Raw genomic sequence first — 21,432 nt, 5'->3', positions numbered from 1 at the left:
TTTGGTCTGGGGTTTTACTTCCTGACCGCACACCACTACCAAACTGAAAGGCCTGTGCCCCCTCCCCCCCCCTCCCCTGGCTTCTTGCTTACCCACAAAATAATGCATGTTCTCCCGTGTATAACATAAGTGTATTAGTTACACAGTTTACTGTGAAATTATTTGCTATTATTCTGTTAAATGGAAAAAAAATAAACTGCACAACACTGTTAACCATGCACCGGTACCTGGCGTCTCAAGTGGTCACTTTTTGCAACTCTGGCTTCAAGTCTAGAGTCCAAACGCAGTGTAGTGCGCCCTCAACGATTTTGATTTTACCAAAGTGTACCAAACATTTTTTTTATAGGACCATTACTTAGTTTTATAAGTTTTTTATTTTATATATATGAATGTTTAGATAGAGTTGACAAGATCTGTTTCTAAAATAGGTAAAATTATGAACATTTTATCTCCTTATTTTGTTTCAATAATTACCGATTTCGTCTTTAAATTTTGCAACAATGATGTAGAATAGAATGCTGAATAAAGATATTTGATATGTGACGCTGAGCTGTGTATTTTTAACACGTTTTATCACTGCTAAAGACGCATATACGATGACGAGTGATATTGTTATGTACCATTAGAATGACATGCCTAGGTGTGCCAGCTTCATAATAGTACGTCACCTAGGGAGTTCATCTTCCGAAGCTAACATGGCTGACGCTGTGCAAGTGGTGTGAGCCTTTGTTCGAAGCAAATTCGTTTTCTGGACGTTACTGACAACCTTCCTGGAGGAAAATTGCCCATCAACAATTCTACGATAGGTATGTACATGTTGACTTAATTTGATTTCGATTCTGCCTGTTTTTTTAAAGAGAAATCCCTTTAAAAATGTCAGCGTCACTTTCAGAATGTGCGGACTGACGCGAATCGGGGCTTGATCGCACCGAAAAACGAGCTTAGAACCGTCCGAACCAAACGTTGCCTTTAGTTTAATCGCGCTGAACAAATTATTAATTGTCTGCATACTTCACAGTTCATTTTTATTTCAAATATTGCTTTCCAAGCTCGTTTTTTGTGTGTAAAAACAACAAATGCAATTAATCGGTTCGTCGACAGAGGGCGCTATTTTGGACGCCATTATGTGTGTCACTCAAAAAGCCGAGTTTGTCGGTTAAATCGTTAACGCAAACTCGATATTTAAAAATTAAGACGTTCTGTTAGAAGTATACTTCGAATTCAATACATATTGATTTATTATTTGAAGTGTTGTATTCGGTATTCTCCTATTTCCAAAGTCACATGGACAGGTACAAACCAGGATCTCCTAGACTGCCATGGTATTTGTTTTTATCTAATTTGCATATTATAAACACTGACCAAGAATCGTTTCACAGTTCGCAACAAAGCAACACTTTTCAAGCAACTATTGTCAAATTTCATCGTTTATCCAGTAGATGTTTTGTAAAAATGTTTTATGTAGATGAGCTTAATTTCTTGCTTAGATCCATTTTATATTTTTGAACCATTACTGTGATCAAAAAATCAAACCAACCAGCAGTTTTGAAATATTATAGCTCACTGTTTTACTAATACTAATACAGTAGCAATGTTAATATCAGCTTATCATTACAAACTGTTACATTTGAATTACTATTTTGTTTGCTTTATGTTGGTTCGGTTGCATTTTATATTCACAGTAATTAAATTTACTCTCTTCTAAAAGACCTAAATTTTTATTACCAAATATTACAATTACCTTGTGAGTTTCATGTAATTTGAATACATGAATTAATTCTGTGAAATCTGTAATTGACTTTTCAGTCTGCAGGGTTCTCCACGGTTTGAAAATTAAACATGGCGCGCCAATGTAAAGTGGGCGTGGCCTATTCGTATCTTGCATCATGGGCGTTGAAAAAATGGTAATCTACATGGTATTAATCTACATTACATATGCATAATATATATATATATTTATTATTACAAAAATATTGAGAATTTTTAAGTGCTATTATTAAGTAAATGTCAGTACGTACAATCAGCTGGTTTTAGCTGCACGATTCATCACGCGGCGACATCAGTTGTTTACCAGTAATGATCACGTCAAAAAAAAGACGTAAAAGTTTTACCAAATAGATACATACATGTACATGCTTTATTTAATTTTTAGCAAAAATTGTAATTTATATTTATTTGGACGAAGCAAACAAAATTTATGATGTCGCACAAACGTTCGTAATTGGTTCATTGAAATACTTGCATGAATGTGCGTCATCGGCACCAAAAAGAAAGATGATCAAACAAAATAAAGTCTACACAATAGAAGATTTTCGATCTGCAGTTAACAGTTACTATCAAAAATAATAGAATTATGTATAAAAAAAATACATACTTAGAAGAAGAATTTTCATTCGTATCGAAAGTTTGTTGTCTGCTTCGTTAAAAACAGCAGTGACCCGGAAACGATTCATTTTACTGCGTGCATCCTGATATTATGTAATGATGCCTTTGATTGGCCAAATCCACGCATTGACGTGAAAAACAACCAATCAGAATATTTGTTTCAAGAAAAGCACAAGTAAATTTATTTCCTCCACTTATGATGCGAGTTGAAAGGATAGCCGTTTTACCAGGGTTTTTAAATAGTGATTTAAAGAAAATTCAACTTTAAATAGTGACATTCGTCAAAATATAAACATTTACATGTTTAAGCAAGCATTCATGTGGACTTCTTGGTGATCAGCAATGTCTGTGATGGTATGTCGACTGCGCTGGTCGTTTACCGATCATGCTAGAGCATGGCTGCCTTTGTTCCGCTCGGCGGTGACGATGTTGCTGCTACCAGTCACGTCGTGAACTTGGTTTTAACCATAGATCTTATGTTTGACTCCCGTGTGCGAAGCACAAAAAGGGAGTCTTTGCAGTTAGTGTGTCTTTATGTGTGTGTGTGTGTGTGTGTGTGTGTGTATGCGTGTGTATGCGTGTCAATTTTCGGCTTTTCCACTGATATTTCAAGTACTAATCATCACATTTCAATAAAACTTGGTACATAGATGTCATAGGACACTGCACAAACCTGAAAGTTTTTAGGGTAATATCAGTAGATATTAATTACCTAATTAGCTTAATTAATTTTCAGCTTTGATATTTCAAGTAGTAATTGTCACATTTCAATGAAACTTGGTACATAGATGTCATAGGACACTGCACAGACCTGATAGTTTTTAGGGTAATATGAGTACATATTAATTACCCAATTTGCATAATTAATTAATTTTCAGCTTTTGATATTTCAAGTACTAATCATCACATTTCAATGACACTTGGTACATAGACAGTGTTTTCCCCAGGAATTTAAACCACTGTGGCGGACTAATTTGCATATCATTTGCATATCATTTACATAATAATAGAGATTGACCAAAGCATATTTACATCCACATAACAAACAACATATATTTTCAAAAACAATGTGGCACATATTTATTTGTTTCATACAGTGTTATAAACACTATTCTTTTGGGATATTAATGAGCTCAGTCACAGTGCAAATATTTTTTCTATTGGAGTCAAAATATTACGTTTCACAATTTAGAAGAGTTTGAATTTAAAAATGAAAAATTGTCAAATCGAAATGGAAATGCTGCAGACTATTAAAAACAAACAAACAAATAAATTGTAAAAGGCTAAATGAAACGCATTTGAAACGTTTCAGCCAGGAATATGTTCTCGGCTTCCATGATCTTATTTACTACAAAAACATTCTCCTTCAAAAAATTGTTCATTATTCGTACCATCAGCTTCTACAACGTTTACATTTACAGTAATGAACGAACAAATAAAACTTCCAAACGATCATCAAAGTTACAACGTGACTTAACTTATTTCACGATGTTATACACTGGTTATACCAATAATTCCTCATACTCAGTCATGCCATGAAAAAATGTTACTTATTTTTTTATATGAAATAAACGTAAAATTTGAGCGATTATTTTTGATCACTCGATCGCTTCGGTGAAAAACAAAGACCGCCATGATAATCGTGACGTATTAGTTGACTGTCATGTGTCCTTTGACCCGATGGGTCAAAAACGCCATTAACCAATCAGAATACCGCATGGTAATGCCGGCAGAACCCGAAGTTTTCCGAATGATAGTGATAATAAAAATTACATTGCGGAAGTAAAACGATGTCGTAGCATGATGTGTTGGTATGGATTTCAGATGAAAACTGCATGATGGTTTTCGAAATAGGTGATAAGCAATTTTTAAAAGGTAAAAGAAGTCTTGAAAGAAGAGTTTTTACATGATTCACGATGATAAAAGTTCAAATGTATTTTACCCAATCACGCAATAAACACGTTGTTTTTTCCTTGAGTAGCGTAAACAGATCGTGAACTCCGCTTTGCTCATGTTATATCAGGGTGGAATTGATTTTGAAAAAATGTTAGCTTTCAATCTAAAGACTGCGTCGATCGTTAAAGTATTTACTTACGAACAAAGAGGTGCTAATTTTACAAAATTAACTTGTATTGTTTATAAGCCACTACCACATTGTGCGACTATGTCTATTGTTTACAAATTATAATCCGTGACTGGCAGGATGCGTGTCGGTCGGTACGTCGGACAATAGTCCTGTCGGAAGCGTGGCAAGATCCCTGATAGCTACGTATTTCTTTCTATATTTCGTAATACAGTTCACAGGATGAACAATGAAAAAAGCACTGTGGCGGTCTTACTAATCACCGTGGCGGCTCGAGACCACAGTGGCGGGCAGGAAAAGCAGCGTGGCGGCCCCGCACACAAATTGAATGCTGGGGAGAACACTGATAGATGTCATAGGACACTGCACAGACCTGATAGTTTTTAGGGTAATACGAGTACATATTAATTACCTAATTAGCATAATTAATTATATTTCAGCTTGTGATATTTCAAGTAGTAATCATCACATTTCAATGAAATTTGGTACATAGATGTCATAGGACACTGCACAGACCTGATAGTTTTTTGGGTAATATCAGTATATATTAATTACCTAATTTGCATAATTAATTAATTTTCAGCTTTTGATATATCAAGTAGTAATCATCATATTTCAATGAGACTTGCTACATAGATCTTCTAGGATTATGCAGAGACCTAATTAGTTTTAATTGGATATTAATTACCTAATTTGCATAATGTTCCACTGATATATAAAGATTTTAAGCTTTCACACTGATATCTAAAGTACTACTTATTCCATTTCAATGAAACTTAGTACAAAGATGCTCTAGGACAATGTACAAACCTAATTAGTTTGGGGTAAAAATCTGTTCATATTAATTCCCTAATAAGCATAATAATTCATAATTTTTTGGTTCTAATCACATTTCAATTAAACTTGGAAACATAGATTTTCTGTTACATTGCGCAGACCTCATTAGTTTTACACTCAAATCTGGTCATATTAATTTTCTGATTTGCATAATTAGTTTTCAGCTAAGTAATTTCGAATTATATTTAATGTGTCTCCAATACTCTCAGCACATGGGAGTTCTTTCTAAGCTTTCTTTGATTTATCATTGTCTCCCCTTCCATTATCTTGCTGTACGACTTATTCCGATCTGGTTCGTTTGTTAAAACTAACAGAATGTCAATCGGAGGTTAAAACAAAAACCCATTAGGCTGATGTCACACGTGTACGTTGATTTTGAACAGCGGTATCTTCTTTCAAATTTTGTTGTGTGTTAATTTTTTGCATTGTGTTGTTGTGTGTTAAAACCAACAAGGACAATAGAATGATGGTCCAGTGGCCAACATCCTGTGTGTATCATAAACAAATAGAATAGTGCTGGTCGCCAACTTTTTGTCCTAGTCGGAAATTCTGAGTGCATACATCGACATGATAATTCACTTCCACACTGCGTTATCAGATAGTCTTGGGGAATTTTCAAAGAATTACATCATTCTGATTGGTTAATAACAGACTTGACCCATTAGGTCAAATCATGCAAGAATATGTCCAGAGTTTGCGTACGATCCAAAACATATGACAATCAAGATAATGATGAAGATTTTGACTTTGACTGTGTTCCAACAGACATTAATATTTTTAACCTTGTAAATTCGGGTGGTACGTAATTAATATTGAAATAAAATGTGCTTTTTTTTTTTTTTATGACCATTTCTGTTTCTTTATCCGATGTCAACGCAGTTAATTTCATAATTTTATTTCCCTCAAAGACATACATGTAATATCTCCCCTAATCTGTCGCATACTAATAGTCAATTAAAATTGTCATGTGCGAGGGTATGCGCCCACCCCTAAATAATTATGATTTTCTGAGTGAAGACACTGAGCGCTAACGTGGTCGTGATCAAGTGTCTTTCGAAGTCATCGCCACAAGAACATGCACCGATCACATTTCCCAGGTTGTGTTTTTGGTTTAGGGAAATGTGTAAAAAACCACCATTCATGTACTGTAATCCTTTAGATGAAATCGAGAATCGCTCTTGCATTCACCGTAAGAACGTTTTTGTACAGTCGATAATTTTGTGTGAAGGACATACAGTGGAGTGATCAATGGCGCTACCAACGTCTCTAGGGGAAAGCTTGACCTGTGTCATGTGATCCAAACTGGTTGTTAAAGACGTAAAGCTTGGTCACACAAAATCTCGCAGTGAGCGGAATATGGCTTATTGAATGTGTGGATCGTGGCTCTCAATCTGCCCCAAACATGTAAATGGGCAACACACAGCCAGCTTATACAAGCAGGCAACACGCAGCCAGCTTATGGGCAACACACAGCTAGCTTATGGCCAATACACACAGCCAGCTTATGGGCAACACACAGCCAGCCTATGGGCAACACACAGCCAGCCTATGGGCAACACACAGCCAGCTTATGGGCAACACACAGCCAGCTTATGGGCAACATACAGCCAGCTTATGGGCAACACACAGCCGGCTTATGGGTAACATACAGCCAGCTTATGGGCAACACACAACCAGCTTATGGGCAACACACAGCCAGCTTATGGGCAACACACAGCCAGCTTATGGGCAACACACAGCCAGCCTATGGGCAACACACAGCCAGCCTATGGGCAACACACAGCCAGCTTATGGGCAACACACAGCCAGCTTATGGGCAACATACAGCCAGCTTATGGGTAACATACAGCCAGCTTATGGGCAACACACAGCCAGCTTATAGGCAACACACAGCCAGCTTATAGGCAACACACAGCCAGCTTATGGGTAACACACAGCCAGCTTATGGGCAACACACAGCCAGTTTATGGGCAACACACAGCCAGTTTATGGGTAACATACAGTCAGCTTATGGGCAACACACAGCCAGCTTATACAAGCAGGCAACACACAGCCAGTTTATGGGTAACACACAGCCAGCTTATGGGCAATACACAGCCAGTTTATGGGTAACATACAGCCAGTTTATGGGTAACATACAGTCAGCTTATGGGCAACATACAGTCAGTTTATGGGCAACATACAGTCAGCTTATGGGCAACACACAGCCAGCTTATGGGCAACACACAGCCAGCTTATGGGTAACACACAGCCAGCTTATGGGTAACACACAGCCAGCTTATGGGTAACACACAGCCAGCTTATGGGTAACACACAGCCAGCTTATGGGTAACACACAGCCAGCTTATGGGTAACATACAGTCAGCTTATGGGTAACATACAGTCAGCTTATAGGTAACATACAGTCAGCTTATGGGTAACATACAGTCAGCTTATGGGTAACACACAGCCAGCTTATGGGTAACACACAGCCAGCTTATGGGTAACATACAGCCAGCTTATGGGCAACACACAGCCAGCTTATAGACAATATTTACAGTACATTTGTTAATTTAGTTTATTTTTAAACCAAATGAATCTAAAGAACTAAAGTGACCAGCTACGGTAGAATTGACAGATTTCACATCTGACTCAACCTTCAGTGTTCTCCATAAGGGGTTCTCCACAAGTTTTGTGGCAGCCTAGTTACTCTCAACACCCGTCCACCAATGTACATCCAGCTGAAATTATTTGTAAAAAGCTTACATTGTTCTTCCCAGGCATAAACAAAAAAGTAGTAGTCCAACCCTTTATTTTGGCATTCCAGCTCAGCAGCCAATCAGCGATGGCCTAACGCTTAGATGACAATTTCGGTTTCAAATACCCCGGCTTAGTGTTCCAGGTTCTTCGCGTAATTAGGTGTTCGTATGCAGGGGATTTTTCCACACAAAAACGACGAATTACGCCGAGTTTTGTTATCGGTTGGCTTAATATAACCCCAACGGACCGTATTTTTGTGAAAGATTGGTATTTTTGTCCTGATTTGTAGGTATCAGTGTTCTCCACAATCCAAATTAGCTGGTGGGCGTCCTAATTAGCATAAATTTGCATATTAATTTGCATATCATTTACATACAGCATTCTCGCATTTATGACATGAACTGCAATACACACTAAGTTATTTACTATTCTCTTTTTAATTTAATTTAATTGGAACATGTTACAATTTTTTGAAATACAAACAGATTGGTCACTATCAATATTTACGAAATGCAAAAAGTTTGAAATCGGTGATTTATGCATTCGCAAATTATTCTGCGTTCATGAAATGCAATTCGAGTAACCAAGAGCAAGTACAAAACATAATTGAGTTATAAGGTAGAAAATATACGAGATGATTTGCCCACGAAGCCAAAACAGACAATTTGTCAAAACAAAATCCATAACATTTTTATTTGTGGCATCAGTACTCACCCGTGCCGACGGACGGTAAGATGCATTTACGCATGTACGGCCACGATACGTTGCGTTTTCACACATTGTTTTGGATTTCAAGAAAAAAATGCTAGCAATCGGCAAAATAAAAGAATCTGATATGTTCTTGAAAGATTAGACATAAAAAATAGATAAATTGAAAAAAGTACGTGGAAAAGATAACTAAAATATTATTCAATTACAAATACTCGCGGTAAACTAATCCAGCAGCCATGTTTGATGTTTATTACCGCTTTCCGAATTCAGTACACGAACACCCAGAATGCGTTGTTCCCCTATGCAACTTAGATACTAAATCGTTACAGCACCAACAGCGGTGGGTAGCAGACGGTCGTTGAATGGGGTAGGCCAAAAGGTCATCAGTTTGCCTTCTCCATGCTGTTTTCACAATGAACATAATTCAATATCTCGCTGACTTTATAAATTTAACCAAAAAATGTTTTCCCCAACGTTTATATGAACCGACAGTGACCTGGGCACTAAAACTTGTACATAATGATGAACCAGTTACATCCATGGATAACATTATATTCACTGACTGGCTATAACACCCCGGTATAATTTTTTCTTCCTTTTTATGCTGTTTTGCTATTATTTCAAGAGTCCAGACATAAACAATGACCACTGGAAGTCTGCAAGCAGTTATCAAGTGTATTCATGGCAATGTGTCAATCGCCTGAATTCATTGTCGTCCGACATTATTGCCACTTATTGCTCACAATACGCAACTACAGTGGTTTCAATTTACAGCTGTATTTTTAATAATCGTCTTCCAATCACGAAAGAAAGAAGTAAATACGAACGAAATGTATATGCACAGAAAATAAACAAATACTGTGGCTGGGATTTATTTTCACTGAAAATACTTTCTAGGTGTTCTGTATGGAATTTATTTTCACTGATTTTTGACTAGTTGAATGTAAAATATAGGGGAAAAGGTATACATGTACATGTATTCGCTGGAATTTTATTTTCACTGAATCATTTTTTCATCGAAAATAGCGAAAATTAATTCCATGCGAAAATAAAGTATTTTACAGTATGTTAGCTGATTGCATGTAAACTCGAACAAAAATTAAAATACTAGCGTATTTACAACGTTCGCTCGATTTTCACCTTTTGGCCTACCCCATTCAGTGCCCGCCGGCCACCCACCGCTGTTGGCGCTTTAACGATTTAGTATCTAAGTTGCATAAGGAAACAGCGCATTCTGGGTGTTCGTGTACTGAATTCGGAAAGTGGTAAAAAACATCAAACATGGCTGCCGGATTAGTAATTGAATACATATTTTAGTTATCTTTTCTACGTACTTTTTTCAATTTATCAATTTTTTATGTTGAATCTTTCGAGAACATAGCTAATTATTTTATTTTGTTGATTGCTAGCATTTTTTCTTGAATTCCTAAACAACATGTGAAAACACAACGTGTCGTGATCGTACATGTGTAAATGTATCGTACCGTCTGTCAGCATGGGGGAGTAATGATGCCACAAATAAAAATGTTATGGGTTTTATTTTGACAAATCGTCCGTTTTGGCTTCGGTAAATTACCTTGTATAATTTCTACATTATAACTCAATTATTAATTTAGTGTGTATTGGAGTTCATGACATAAATTCCAAAATGTTGTATGTAAATGATATGCAAATTATGTGCAAATGTATGCTAATTAGGTCACCCACCAGCTATTGTGGAGAACACTGACCTTATACCGACAATCTTGATATGACATGACATTTCTGTGAATTTAACCACAATTATTTTTGACGATGTGCTGCTTTGTACTAAATAAGGAGCTCCATGATGCAAGTAATTGACAATACGGTAGTTGCAATGACAATAATTACCATGTCGTTTTATCTTTTCAAGTTAAAAGGTACAGAAATTGTGCTTTACAGTTGACCACGAATAAACGCAGCAAACTGCTTTCAAAAGATAATGTGGCCCTTGAGCGTTGAACAATGTGATTCAATGAGTCCTTTCAAATTGGGAAATAGCGTAGTGCATGATGTTAGCTTACGGAATTAACACTTGATTGAAATAATAACAGCTGTGTACCAAGTAAACAACTGGGCGGACCATGCAAATTACATTTCCCATGATGCACTGGTGCAGTCCCTGGAATTGCAGAGCCGTGCTTTAATAAAAACAATGAAACCGGAGACATGGTTCCTTTTTTTTTTTGCAACAAATGGTTAATTTCCCTAAAGTAAAGAAGACAGTCTTTATTGAAATATTTTCTTGTTTTCATCAGTTTTGTAATATAAACAATCACATAATTATGGAGTTGACTTGTAATAAACATAAAGCCTTTGAATTTTTACTGGAAACTGTTCCAGTATGTCCTTGGTGTTTTTTGCTACAGTTTGGCCAAACACAAAGAAACATTGTATGTGCTTGTTTGTATAAATAAAGACCTGACATACATTTATACCATTTGTTTATTTTGTGTCCTTATAGTAGTTTGGTTAAATGGTTTTAAACTTTACACTTTATTTTTCCCTTCATCAGAGAGGTTGTGAGTTGTAAATCAGAGTATAGCCTGCCTTGTCTTCCAAACATAGTCAAGTCTTTTGGGTGACCAATTTGCACTTACATGCACTCTTGCAAATAGCACCAGAAAAAGGGATCAAGTGACCTCAATGTTCAGAAATGTCACATTTACATGTTTGTCGCAAATGTTTATTTGTTTTGCTTGCACAGTTATTGAATTGACTTGTTTCATTTCAGATCATAATCTTTGGACTCGTTGACGTTGTGTTATTTTTGAGCTCAAGATGCCTAAACGACAGAAGCCTACAGAAACTGAAGCTCCAGCTGCAGTTGAAGATGTTCCCAAGGCTCCTTCAACTCCCAAGAGGAAAAGGATGAAAGGAGAAGGAGGTGAAGTTGATGATGAACCAAAGATTGAGACTGTGGAAGACAAGGAAGTTGTGAGTGAAGTTGAGGATGATGATGGTGATGAAGAAGAAGCTGAAACAAGTGACGAAAAGAAGAAGGGAAAAGGGAGGAAATCTGTCACCAAATCTCAGATCTTCTATTCATGCAAATATTGTAAAACTTTTTTTACCATATATGATGATTTTGCAGAGCATGAATTATCTCATCTAAGTCAGGGGTTGGTAGCCTGTGGGTTATGTGGTAAAGCATTTGCTCATAGAAGTTTGTTGAATTCTCATATCAAACATCATGCAAATAAGAAAATACATGAATGCTCTCGATGTGGAAAGGTTTTCACTTCCAAGGGAAATCTTCGCTCACATGAACGTGTACATTCTGGAGAGAAACCCTATTCTTGTAGCCACTGTGTTAAAACCTTCAGTAGGAAAGATAATCTTGATAATCATGTCAGAATCCACACTGGAGAACGCCCATTCAAATGTTCAACATGTGACAAGGGATTTAAACAGAAGGGACACTTACAGGATCATGAGAGATCTCACTCTGGTGAACGCCCATATGAATGTGAACATTGTAAGAAGGGATTTGTACAGAAAAGTCAGTTGATTACTCATCTTCTACAACATTCTGATGACAAGCCTTACAAATGTGATGAGTGTGAGTATTCATGTAAACAAGTCAGCACATTGAATAACCACAAGATTAAGGTACATAATGCAACCCCAAAAGCATCTACTAAGTCTACACCTAGGCAGATAGTTGAAATAATACATCCACCAACAGAAGAAGAGGAGGAGGAGGAAGAAGAAGAAGAAAAAGAAGAGGAGCCAGAGCCAAGCACATCTACTTCAATTGTGTCTAAAGAGCATATTCGTAACAAACCCTACAAGATAATCTACCGTTGTGACAAGTGTCCAAGAGAGTTTGAAGATAAGCCAGCACTAATGTTGCATAAGAAGGCCCATACAGGTGAAGGAAAGTATGCCTGTAACAGCTGTAAGATTTCATTCAAAGATGTTGGTGAACTTGGTCAGCATTTTGAAAGTACACACAGTGGTAAAAAAACTGATGTTATAGTTTCCCCTGTAAAGCATTCCCCACAGAAGGAGGAAAACTCGCCCAATAAAACTGTCATCAAGATCTCTCCAAAGAAAGATTCACCTATCACCAAGAAGAATGTAACAGAGACTAAATCTGTTATCACAGTTTCACCAGTGAAGGAAAAACCATCACCATCAAGAGCTAAAAGAACCATTGTCATGATGCCTCCTGATGCTGAAGAAGAATCTCCTAGAAGGGGTAGGAAACCTAACAAACCAAAAGAAGTACCTTCAAGATCATCACCAAGAGTCGGTAAAGAACCTGCTTTTGTGGAAAAGATAGAAAAATCTACCAAATCTGATCTGGCAAAAGCTAATAAATCCATCAAACCTGCTGAAATGACAGATAAGTCTGCAAAATTGGTCAAGGGAAAGACGGAAACAAAATCTGCTGTGGAAAAAGCAGACAAATCGATCAAATTGGTTGAGGAAAAGGCAAATAAGTCAACCAAGTTGGTTGAGAAAAAGACGAGCGTTTCAACCAAAATTGTTGAGGAAAAGGCAAGCAAGGGAAACGAAAGTAAGTCCACCAAAACTGTTGGAGACAAATTCACCAAATCTGTGGTCCAAAAAACAGAAATAAGAGTAGAAAAAACAACCAGATTGTCCAAGGTAAAAACAGGTACTGACAGGCTCACACGTTCTGTCACTGAAAATCCAACAAGAACAACCAGATCTGCTATGGATAGGCAAGAAAAAGAAACAAAATTACCAGAGGAAAAATTGACCAAAGCAAAATCTGTAAAAGATTTAAAGGAAAAGCCAAAACCAAGTGAAAAACGTATTGAAAAAGATAGTTCAGTAACAAAGTCCAAGAAGCAAGAACCTGTACCACCTAAAGAGAAACCTGTGGCATCTAGGAGGTTCACAAGGTCTCGTCTACAAGCTGCACCCAAAGTTGATTCAAATAAAAGACAACCTACTTCTCTTAAAAGACCTCAGCAGGGTAAAAGTGCAAATGATGATGTACAATCCCCTCCAGTGAAGAAGAAAGTTAGAATAGCTTCACCTGCAGTAACGCCACCAGTTAAAGTCCGTAAGACCCCTGACAGAAAACAGAAACTGAAAGTATCATTTCCAAGTCCAAAAATAAGGCGTGGATATAAACAAGTAGAGTGCAGAGAAATGGGTACACAGACAGATGAGGGAGAAAATAAAGGCGAAAAAACAATAACACCATCAACACAACTTCCTACAAAACAGCATCGAACTGATGCCTCTTCAAAAAAACAGAGTGCAGTTGAGAAGAATGTTCCATCTAAACGAGTAGGTAACAAAAAAGAAGCATTGCAGGAAAAAGGTAGACAGCAGGAGCCAAAAAAATCTTCAGGAAAGAGGACTTTGCCCGGAAAGACAAAAGAGGGTAAAAAGAGAGAATATGGACTGTCTGGGATGGAATGTTGTGAAGCATTGCTGAAAAGCTGTGATGTTGAAATGGAGGATATATCAAAAGACAGTGCTGGAAAAAGCAAAGTAATGAAAGCAAAGGTTGTAGCAGGTGTGCAAAACATAAGCAAAGCTAAATCAAGTGCTGGAAAGAAAGGTGACAAAACAGATAACAAATCTGTTAAAATTGTTGAGGTGGAAGATAAAACTGTGAAGATAACACACTCCCATCCTATTAAAGAAAAAGAAGCAGCAAAAGAAAGTGTTTTCAAGGTTCCATACAGAGTAGATGCAGCTAAAGGAAAGACTAAAGAAACTGTTAGCAATAGTGAAAGTGTTGAAGAAAGTAAACAGCCCAGTAAAGTACAGAGCTCTTCTGGAAATAATGAGTTACATGAGAATATAGAAGTTGTGAGCAAAGAAAAGTCTGATGAGTCAAATAAAAACGTGGAAGTTGTTGAGAGTCAAGAAAAAAATAATGACCCACTTAAGAACCCAGAAGTTGTTAAGAGCCAAAAAAAATCCAATGGTCCACTTGAAAAGGTAGAAGTTGCTGAGAGCCAAGAAGAAACCAACGAGCCACTTAAGAACTCAGATGTTGCTGAGAGCTTAGAAGAATTGAATAAGGATAATGAGATTATTGAAATAGCAAGACATGGCATAGACCAACAGAAAGATACATCTGCTGATATTATTGTGATTGAAAAATCTGATGTGGAGGGCAAGAGAGAAGTATCAGCTGCTGTGACCGAAGCTGAAAGTAGCAATGTTGACAGTGAAGCTGAAGTACCAGGGGATGCGATTGCCGTTGACAGTCATCCAATGGTGGACAGTGAAAAAGAAATTGTTGAAGTAAAAAGCAGCACAGATAAGATGAATGTTTCTGCTAAAGTTGAGGAAGATAGTAACAATGATAGTCAGGCAAATGTTTCTGGTGAAGTTAGTAACTTAGATAGTCAAGAAAGCATATCTGCCGATGTAGTTGATGTTGGTGACACTGATACTAAGGCAGTTGTTCCAGCTGAAGTACTTGAAGATGGCAACATTGATAATCAAGGAAGTGTCTCTGTTAGTGCTGAAGATTGCCAAGAAAGCATGTCAGCTGGTGTAGTTGAAGTCAGTCATATTGACAGTCAAGCAAATGCCTCTTCTGAAGTCATTAAACATGGTCATGCTGATAGTCAAGAAGGCCTATCTGCTAATGTAGTTGAAGTTGGTGAGGTTGATAGTCAGGCAAATATCTCTGATGATGTGATTGAAGTTGGTGTCATAGACGGTCAAAGTGAGTCTGCAGATGTAGTTGACATTCGTGGGGTTGATAGTCAGGCAAATGTCCCTACTGAAGTTGTTGAAGATGGCAACATTGATAGTCAAGGAAGTGTCTCTGTTAGTGCTGAAGATTGCCAAGAAAGCATGTCAGCTGATGTAGTTGAAGTCGGTCATGTTGATAGTGAGGCAAATGTCTCTGATGATGTGATTGAAGTTGGTCATGTTGAGGGCCACACAAGCGACACCGAGGATGTGATCGAAGTTGGTCATGTTGAGGGTCATGCATACGTTTCTGACGATGTGGTTGAAGTTGTAGATAGCCAGGCAGATACAACCAATGACATGATAAAAAGCGTGGACACTCGGATAGATGATCCTATTATTATTGAAGAAAGTGGTCAAGACGAGAAGAAAGAAGCACATTCTGATGTTGTTGAAGTTGTGGAAAGTCATGTTTCTATGTCTGAAGATGTGGTTGAAGTTGAAAGTAGCCAGGCAGTGGATGATAGTCAAATTGGTTCTAGTAAAGATGCTGCCATCAGCAGTGCTGATGTACCTGCAGATGAAATTTGCTCTAGCAGCACTGCTACTGTAAATGATAGCAGAATAAGTAACCCACCTGTTTTAGACAAGGTTGAAACAGCTTTACCTACTGATGGCAATATTGTAAACAACATGATAGATAGTACTGTCACTGCTGGGGGAGATGTTATCTCGGCCACAGAGCCTCTGCTAGAGAAGATCCAAGAAGCTGTTTCTGAGGCTGAACCACTTATAGAAAAGTGCCCAGGAGGTGGTGACATGCAGGAGGCAGCCGATGACCATCAAGAAGACAAGCAGTCTGAAACCATTGTCGAAGTGCAGACATGTGAAAAGGCACCTGCTCTACAAGCACAGGTGATAACAGAAAATGGTGCAAAGGAAATAAAAACTTCAACTTCTGATGTCGCCGATAGTTGAAAATGCAGAACTCTTATTTCAGACTAGAATTTACTGTTTTAAGTTAATGCCTGTTTTGTATGTGAAACAGGGGTGGACAAAGTTAAAATTCAAAATGGGTTGACACAGGTGGGCATTTTCTACAACTCTGAATAATAGCCAACGTGTGTAATATATCTATACTAATAATTGTGGAGAGACCCTAGCAGATTTTTACATCCTTAGTGTTGTGGAATACGTTTTTATCAACATTGTTGAACAGCTTTTAATCAATTTAATTTGTTCCCCTAAAATATCTAAGCGCTACAGTCATTGCTATAGTACAGATCTATGAAACGATACAGTGCCTTGGTTTTAAATGAAATGCCATACATAAATATATATTTATACATGTATCAAGTTTATTCAGTTTTTGTTCTTTATTCCAAGTGTTTGTGATTACTTGATGATGGAACAAATAGGCTAATCGATTGGGTCTCTACTATGTGATTGCTTATTGATGGGTCTGTACTGCGCAATGGCTAATGATTAGAAGGACTTAGTGATCATCTCATCAATACCTCGTTCTTTTAATCGATGTGACGTACACTATCAAACCCCTGATGAGCTGCAAATGTTGTTTTAGTTCATATCATATAGACATGTTCTTTTAAAAGTGAGGAGTTGGAAAACCGTAGATGATATTAATGATGTTTTGAATGTATTACCTCTGTTGATGTTGTAGCAACCTAATTCAAATTTGAAGGTTAGGTAGTAAATCTGGTCACTTTAAAGAGATGTAACTAACCAACTACCTATGCAAATTGTGCATTATCAGCTGCTAATCAGAGCTTGTCTTACAGAACATTATGGTCTGTTTTAGTAAAGCATGTTTTAATTGGTTGGTGAGCTATTTGCATAGATAGTTAGTTGATCAGTAGTACAAGGTGTGAACGCCAGCAACCATAGTCAGTGATCACTGATTAAAAGCAACCAGAGTCTTTTTCTTACATCAGATTTTAATCAGAATGGCATAGTAGTATGAATACTTAATTTGTAGACACTAGGGGCATATGGAATATAATGTACAGTGATATAAGACAGTAGCAAATACGTCTTGGGAAGTGTGTATTTTTAACAGTAGACAGAATACATTAATCATCGATTGATTGATTGATTTATAGGCTAGTTATTGTAAAATTATCAATCAAATACCAGTATGACTAGCAGTTCTTTATATGGCAATTGTATATTATATTATATAATGAATGTAAGAACATTTATGTAACCATGGTGATTTAATTTTTCTGGATAACCCAAACTGCACTCAGAAAGCATATTCTATTTGTGAAGGAGTTGTTTTGTCATTGTTGGATGTAATTGCTTTACATGATTATTAATGCATACATTTTTGTTGCGGGTAATGCAAATGTTCCTGACAATGTGGTTGACGTTACTTTGAATAGGGACCTTTACAAACTAAATGATGATGAGAAAGTTGTAAATGTAACATAAGCACTTAGACGTATTTGGAATTATTATACATCTGTCACCGTAACGGCATAAGTTACAGCGTGCCGTGATTTGGCGGTATTTTACGGGGTATTTTTCATACTACCATATTAGGAAATGCGAATTCCAAATTTGGAATGATTACGTGCGTAAGCGTCCTCTAATAATAAAAACAAACATGGCTGCTACCAAGATTTGACTGGACTCCACACAAATAAGTTCGCTTATTCTGTTCTAAACTTTTTAGATTTCGGCATTCCCATGATGTATCCTTGGAAGGAAAAGATGTATAATAATAAGGTTATTACGAAGATACCCCAATGTATGCACTCAGACAGTACGCTGTCGCATCGACCTCTGCTACGCGTCGACCGATATTGCCGCTGTACTGTCTTCGTGCATACTTTGAGGTATCTTCGTAATAACCTTATAGTATTGCAATAAACCTCAACAAAATTGGTATCAACAAATGATTGTTATTTTAATGGATGCGTATTTCACCATATATATATAAATCAGCAATTCAATTTTCAACACTTTGATTTTTTTTCCGCAATTTGACGAATGAGATGTTTATTTCTATATTTCTAAATTTTCTCTGACATGCAAATCTTATTTTATGTGAAAATTCTGTATTTTGTTGATACAATGCCTGCAGTTTAAGTTTTTGATGCTCTGTGTATTGAAACATGTTTTAATGCAGATAATTCATAACTTCTTTGTAGTTAACTGTTCATATATGCATGCATTATTTTCTACAAGAATGGATCTTTATGGTGCTTTATATTTCTCTACTGAATTGCTTTTCTAGTTTAGAACATTCATTTTTTAAATTGACCGTAAACCGTAGTTTTTTGTTATTTCAGGATTTAATTGCATTTTGAAAAATCAAATTAAAGCAGTTGAACGAATTCTGTTGCTTTTTTTGTCACACAGATTGTCTCCCTCTTGTGGTAAATGTCATACATGTTTTTTGTTTACAACTTTAAATTTCATGTTTAGTATTGATTTGCAATAGAATTGTGTCCTAGTGTTACGTTTTATGTGAAATGCATAAAATTTGTTATGTTTCTTTCAAAAACTATGGTAGTGCTTTATATTGCATAAAATAAACGACCTACTTACTATGAGTGTAGTAATACATAAAATACACAGTGCTGTAATGAGGTCCAGTGTAGTAATACATAAAATACATAGTGTTGTAATGAGGTCCAGTGTAGTAATACATAAAATACATAGTGCTGTAGTGAGGTCCAGATTCAACCGTCTCACTAACCATAGTTTACTTACATTTCACTTCATAAAATAAATATTGTTTCTTTTGCAAAAGGTGAATTCGATGAAAACTTATAAACAATGTCATGTCTCATTTGTTTGATTAAAAATTCAGTATTGAATATAGAGAAAAACATAGAAACTAATGACATTGTTTTGATAAGAATAATTTTGCTAGCAGGATTACTTCAACTGAACTTGTGAGCTGACACCACAACTAACAAAACTTAGCCAGATTTACCACCTGACCCTTTACAACCAATCAAAGAGCTGTTCGTTGGCATTTTTTTTCCAACTTATCACCTTGTACATTTGCTTCAACTCAACTGGTCCCTGTCATTTATAGCTGACTTGTCATTAAGTTGAGGGGTCTTAACACACTCCCTAGTTAGTTTGCATTATCGTGCTATATTATGTAAAAGATTCTTGCAATTTTAACAAAATGTCTTGTATAAAACATTTGTTGCCATGGAGAACTGTTTGAGAAGTGTTGATTGAAAATTGTTGTGAATACTAGTAGAATTTTTTGTGGTTATTTCTGCTACCGTGCATTGTATTTGCTGTAATATACCCGGTACATACAATTTATGATCCTTCATGGTTTTCTTCTTTTAACTACAATTCTCATTTCTACTGAAGTCAGTTGTAGAGCAAATTTAATTCAAATATTAATGTTTTTGTGATTTGAAGAATTCTCCCCAGATCAGAGCTCACTTAAGATAATAATTGTTATGCCAATTAGCTAAGGTTACATAATTTGCCTGGGAAGACGCTGAATATTCTATATATTTTTTTTCTTTTTTAATGAAATCTTGCTATCACTGTAACTCTCCGACCCCTATTGCAAAATAGACTAGTCTAGTCATGCTTTCAGCATCAAACTTTATATATGACTATATGCATTTTGTAAATTTCTTCCTTTCTAAATGAAATGTGCCCACCACTCTGTCTGCCACCCCTATTTTAAAACGTACTGCTGGAACTGTGGACTGTACCATTATTATTGGGGGTGTTTTACTATACTCGTGTAACTGCCAGTTTCTGTTTATTTTTCACTTTTAGCATTGTATTTTAACCAACATTAATATTATAATAACAATTAATTTGTACAATTTTTTGTGTAAACTGTTCTGACTAAAATGAGTTCCTTTCTAAAAAAAACCAATGTGGGTTCAATCTGACATACAATGCATGTGTAGCATACTTTAATTACAATAGTATTTCAATATGCTACTTTGTATCAAAAGTTCACAAATTTCTGATTGCTTGCCAGGTTTTTAAGAAGAGATCTGTGCTGGTATGAGATTTTTATCAAAATTTACTTTTTGTACTTTTCCAATACAATGAGAATCGTTTCATGGGTCTCATTCTTAAAATCTGTGTCGGTTATGAAAAACTCAAAAAGAAAATTAAGTTACCCTTTTTCACTCTGCAATTTCAAACTTTGGGATTGTGAAAACAGTTATCATAAAAAGTTGTACATATCTTAGTCATTGCAATGTACATTTCAGTTATTGTGAAATTCTTTGATTTTAGCTCCAAATATTATGTCTACAATTAAATGGATTATAGTCAATAAATTCAGCATTTTAATGAAATTTGCGATTATGAGTTACTTGGGTGTTGTGGTCCCCACTCCCACTCACACTTCTTCATAACATATTGATGGGTGATGTGGCCAAGGCCTAAAGCATAGCAGTCTTTTGGTTTCTACTTCCATAGCATCCTAATGTCTTTTGGGGGGGGGGGGTCCTAGAAAAAGGTGTTCTGGTAGATTTGTTTTTCTAAGTCGATGTACAAATCATACATATTTTTTTGATTGTCTAAAAATTTGTTTCCTTTTACACCAAAAAACCTTGAAAAAAGCCAAGTGTGCACAATAACTGTTGCTATAACTGTTGTTATATAGAATTTTTTTTTTTGTGCCAGGCGATAGTCTGAACATTGAATGTCACTGTTGTCTCTCCTGACTTTTTTGTATGTGCAAGTGCTAGTGCTGACACATAGTGCATTTTGCCACAGAAGTCATTTCCTGTTTGGAACTGCATGACGGCTGTGCGGCCATCTCCCTATCAAATGGCAATTTAATGCGCTATACTGGCGTCAACCAGGCTTGGTCGAACACAAGCACCTGGGGACCTTAACGAAAGTTCTCCTAAAGTCTCATTCGTTAGTGAATGAAAATAATAGCTTTTAACGTGACGATTATGATATATGGACTAAGGCTTAAAATGGTGACCTTTTGTGTATATACTCGCACAGTAACTCTCCTAGTAGAGTGACTGGAATAC

The 21,432-nt window shown here is 36.5% G+C and overlaps 1 protein-coding gene across 1 annotated transcript; it reads left to right on the top strand.

The window, feature by feature from the left end:
* Positions 1-665: 665 nt before the first annotated feature.
* LOC102803153 (uncharacterized) lies at positions 666-20,739 on the top strand. The gene is made up of 2 exons (XM_006817103.3): positions 666-806; positions 11,511-20,739. Exon 2 carries the CDS (start codon positions 11,558-11,560, stop codon positions 16,394-16,396), a length of 4,839 nt encoding a protein of 1,612 aa, XP_006817166.2. The 5' UTR covers positions 666-806; positions 11,511-11,557; the 3' UTR covers positions 16,397-20,739.
* Positions 20,740-21,432: the final 693 nt, after the last annotated feature.

This window comes from Saccoglossus kowalevskii, chromosome 12, assembly GCF_978046115.1.
Source record: "Saccoglossus kowalevskii chromosome 12, keSacKowa6.1, whole genome shotgun sequence".
Taxonomy (NCBI): Eukaryota; Metazoa; Hemichordata; class Enteropneusta; family Harrimaniidae; genus Saccoglossus; species Saccoglossus kowalevskii.
The sequence above is the reverse complement of the archived record's forward strand: the minus strand, read 5'-3'. Positions and strand labels throughout refer to the sequence as shown.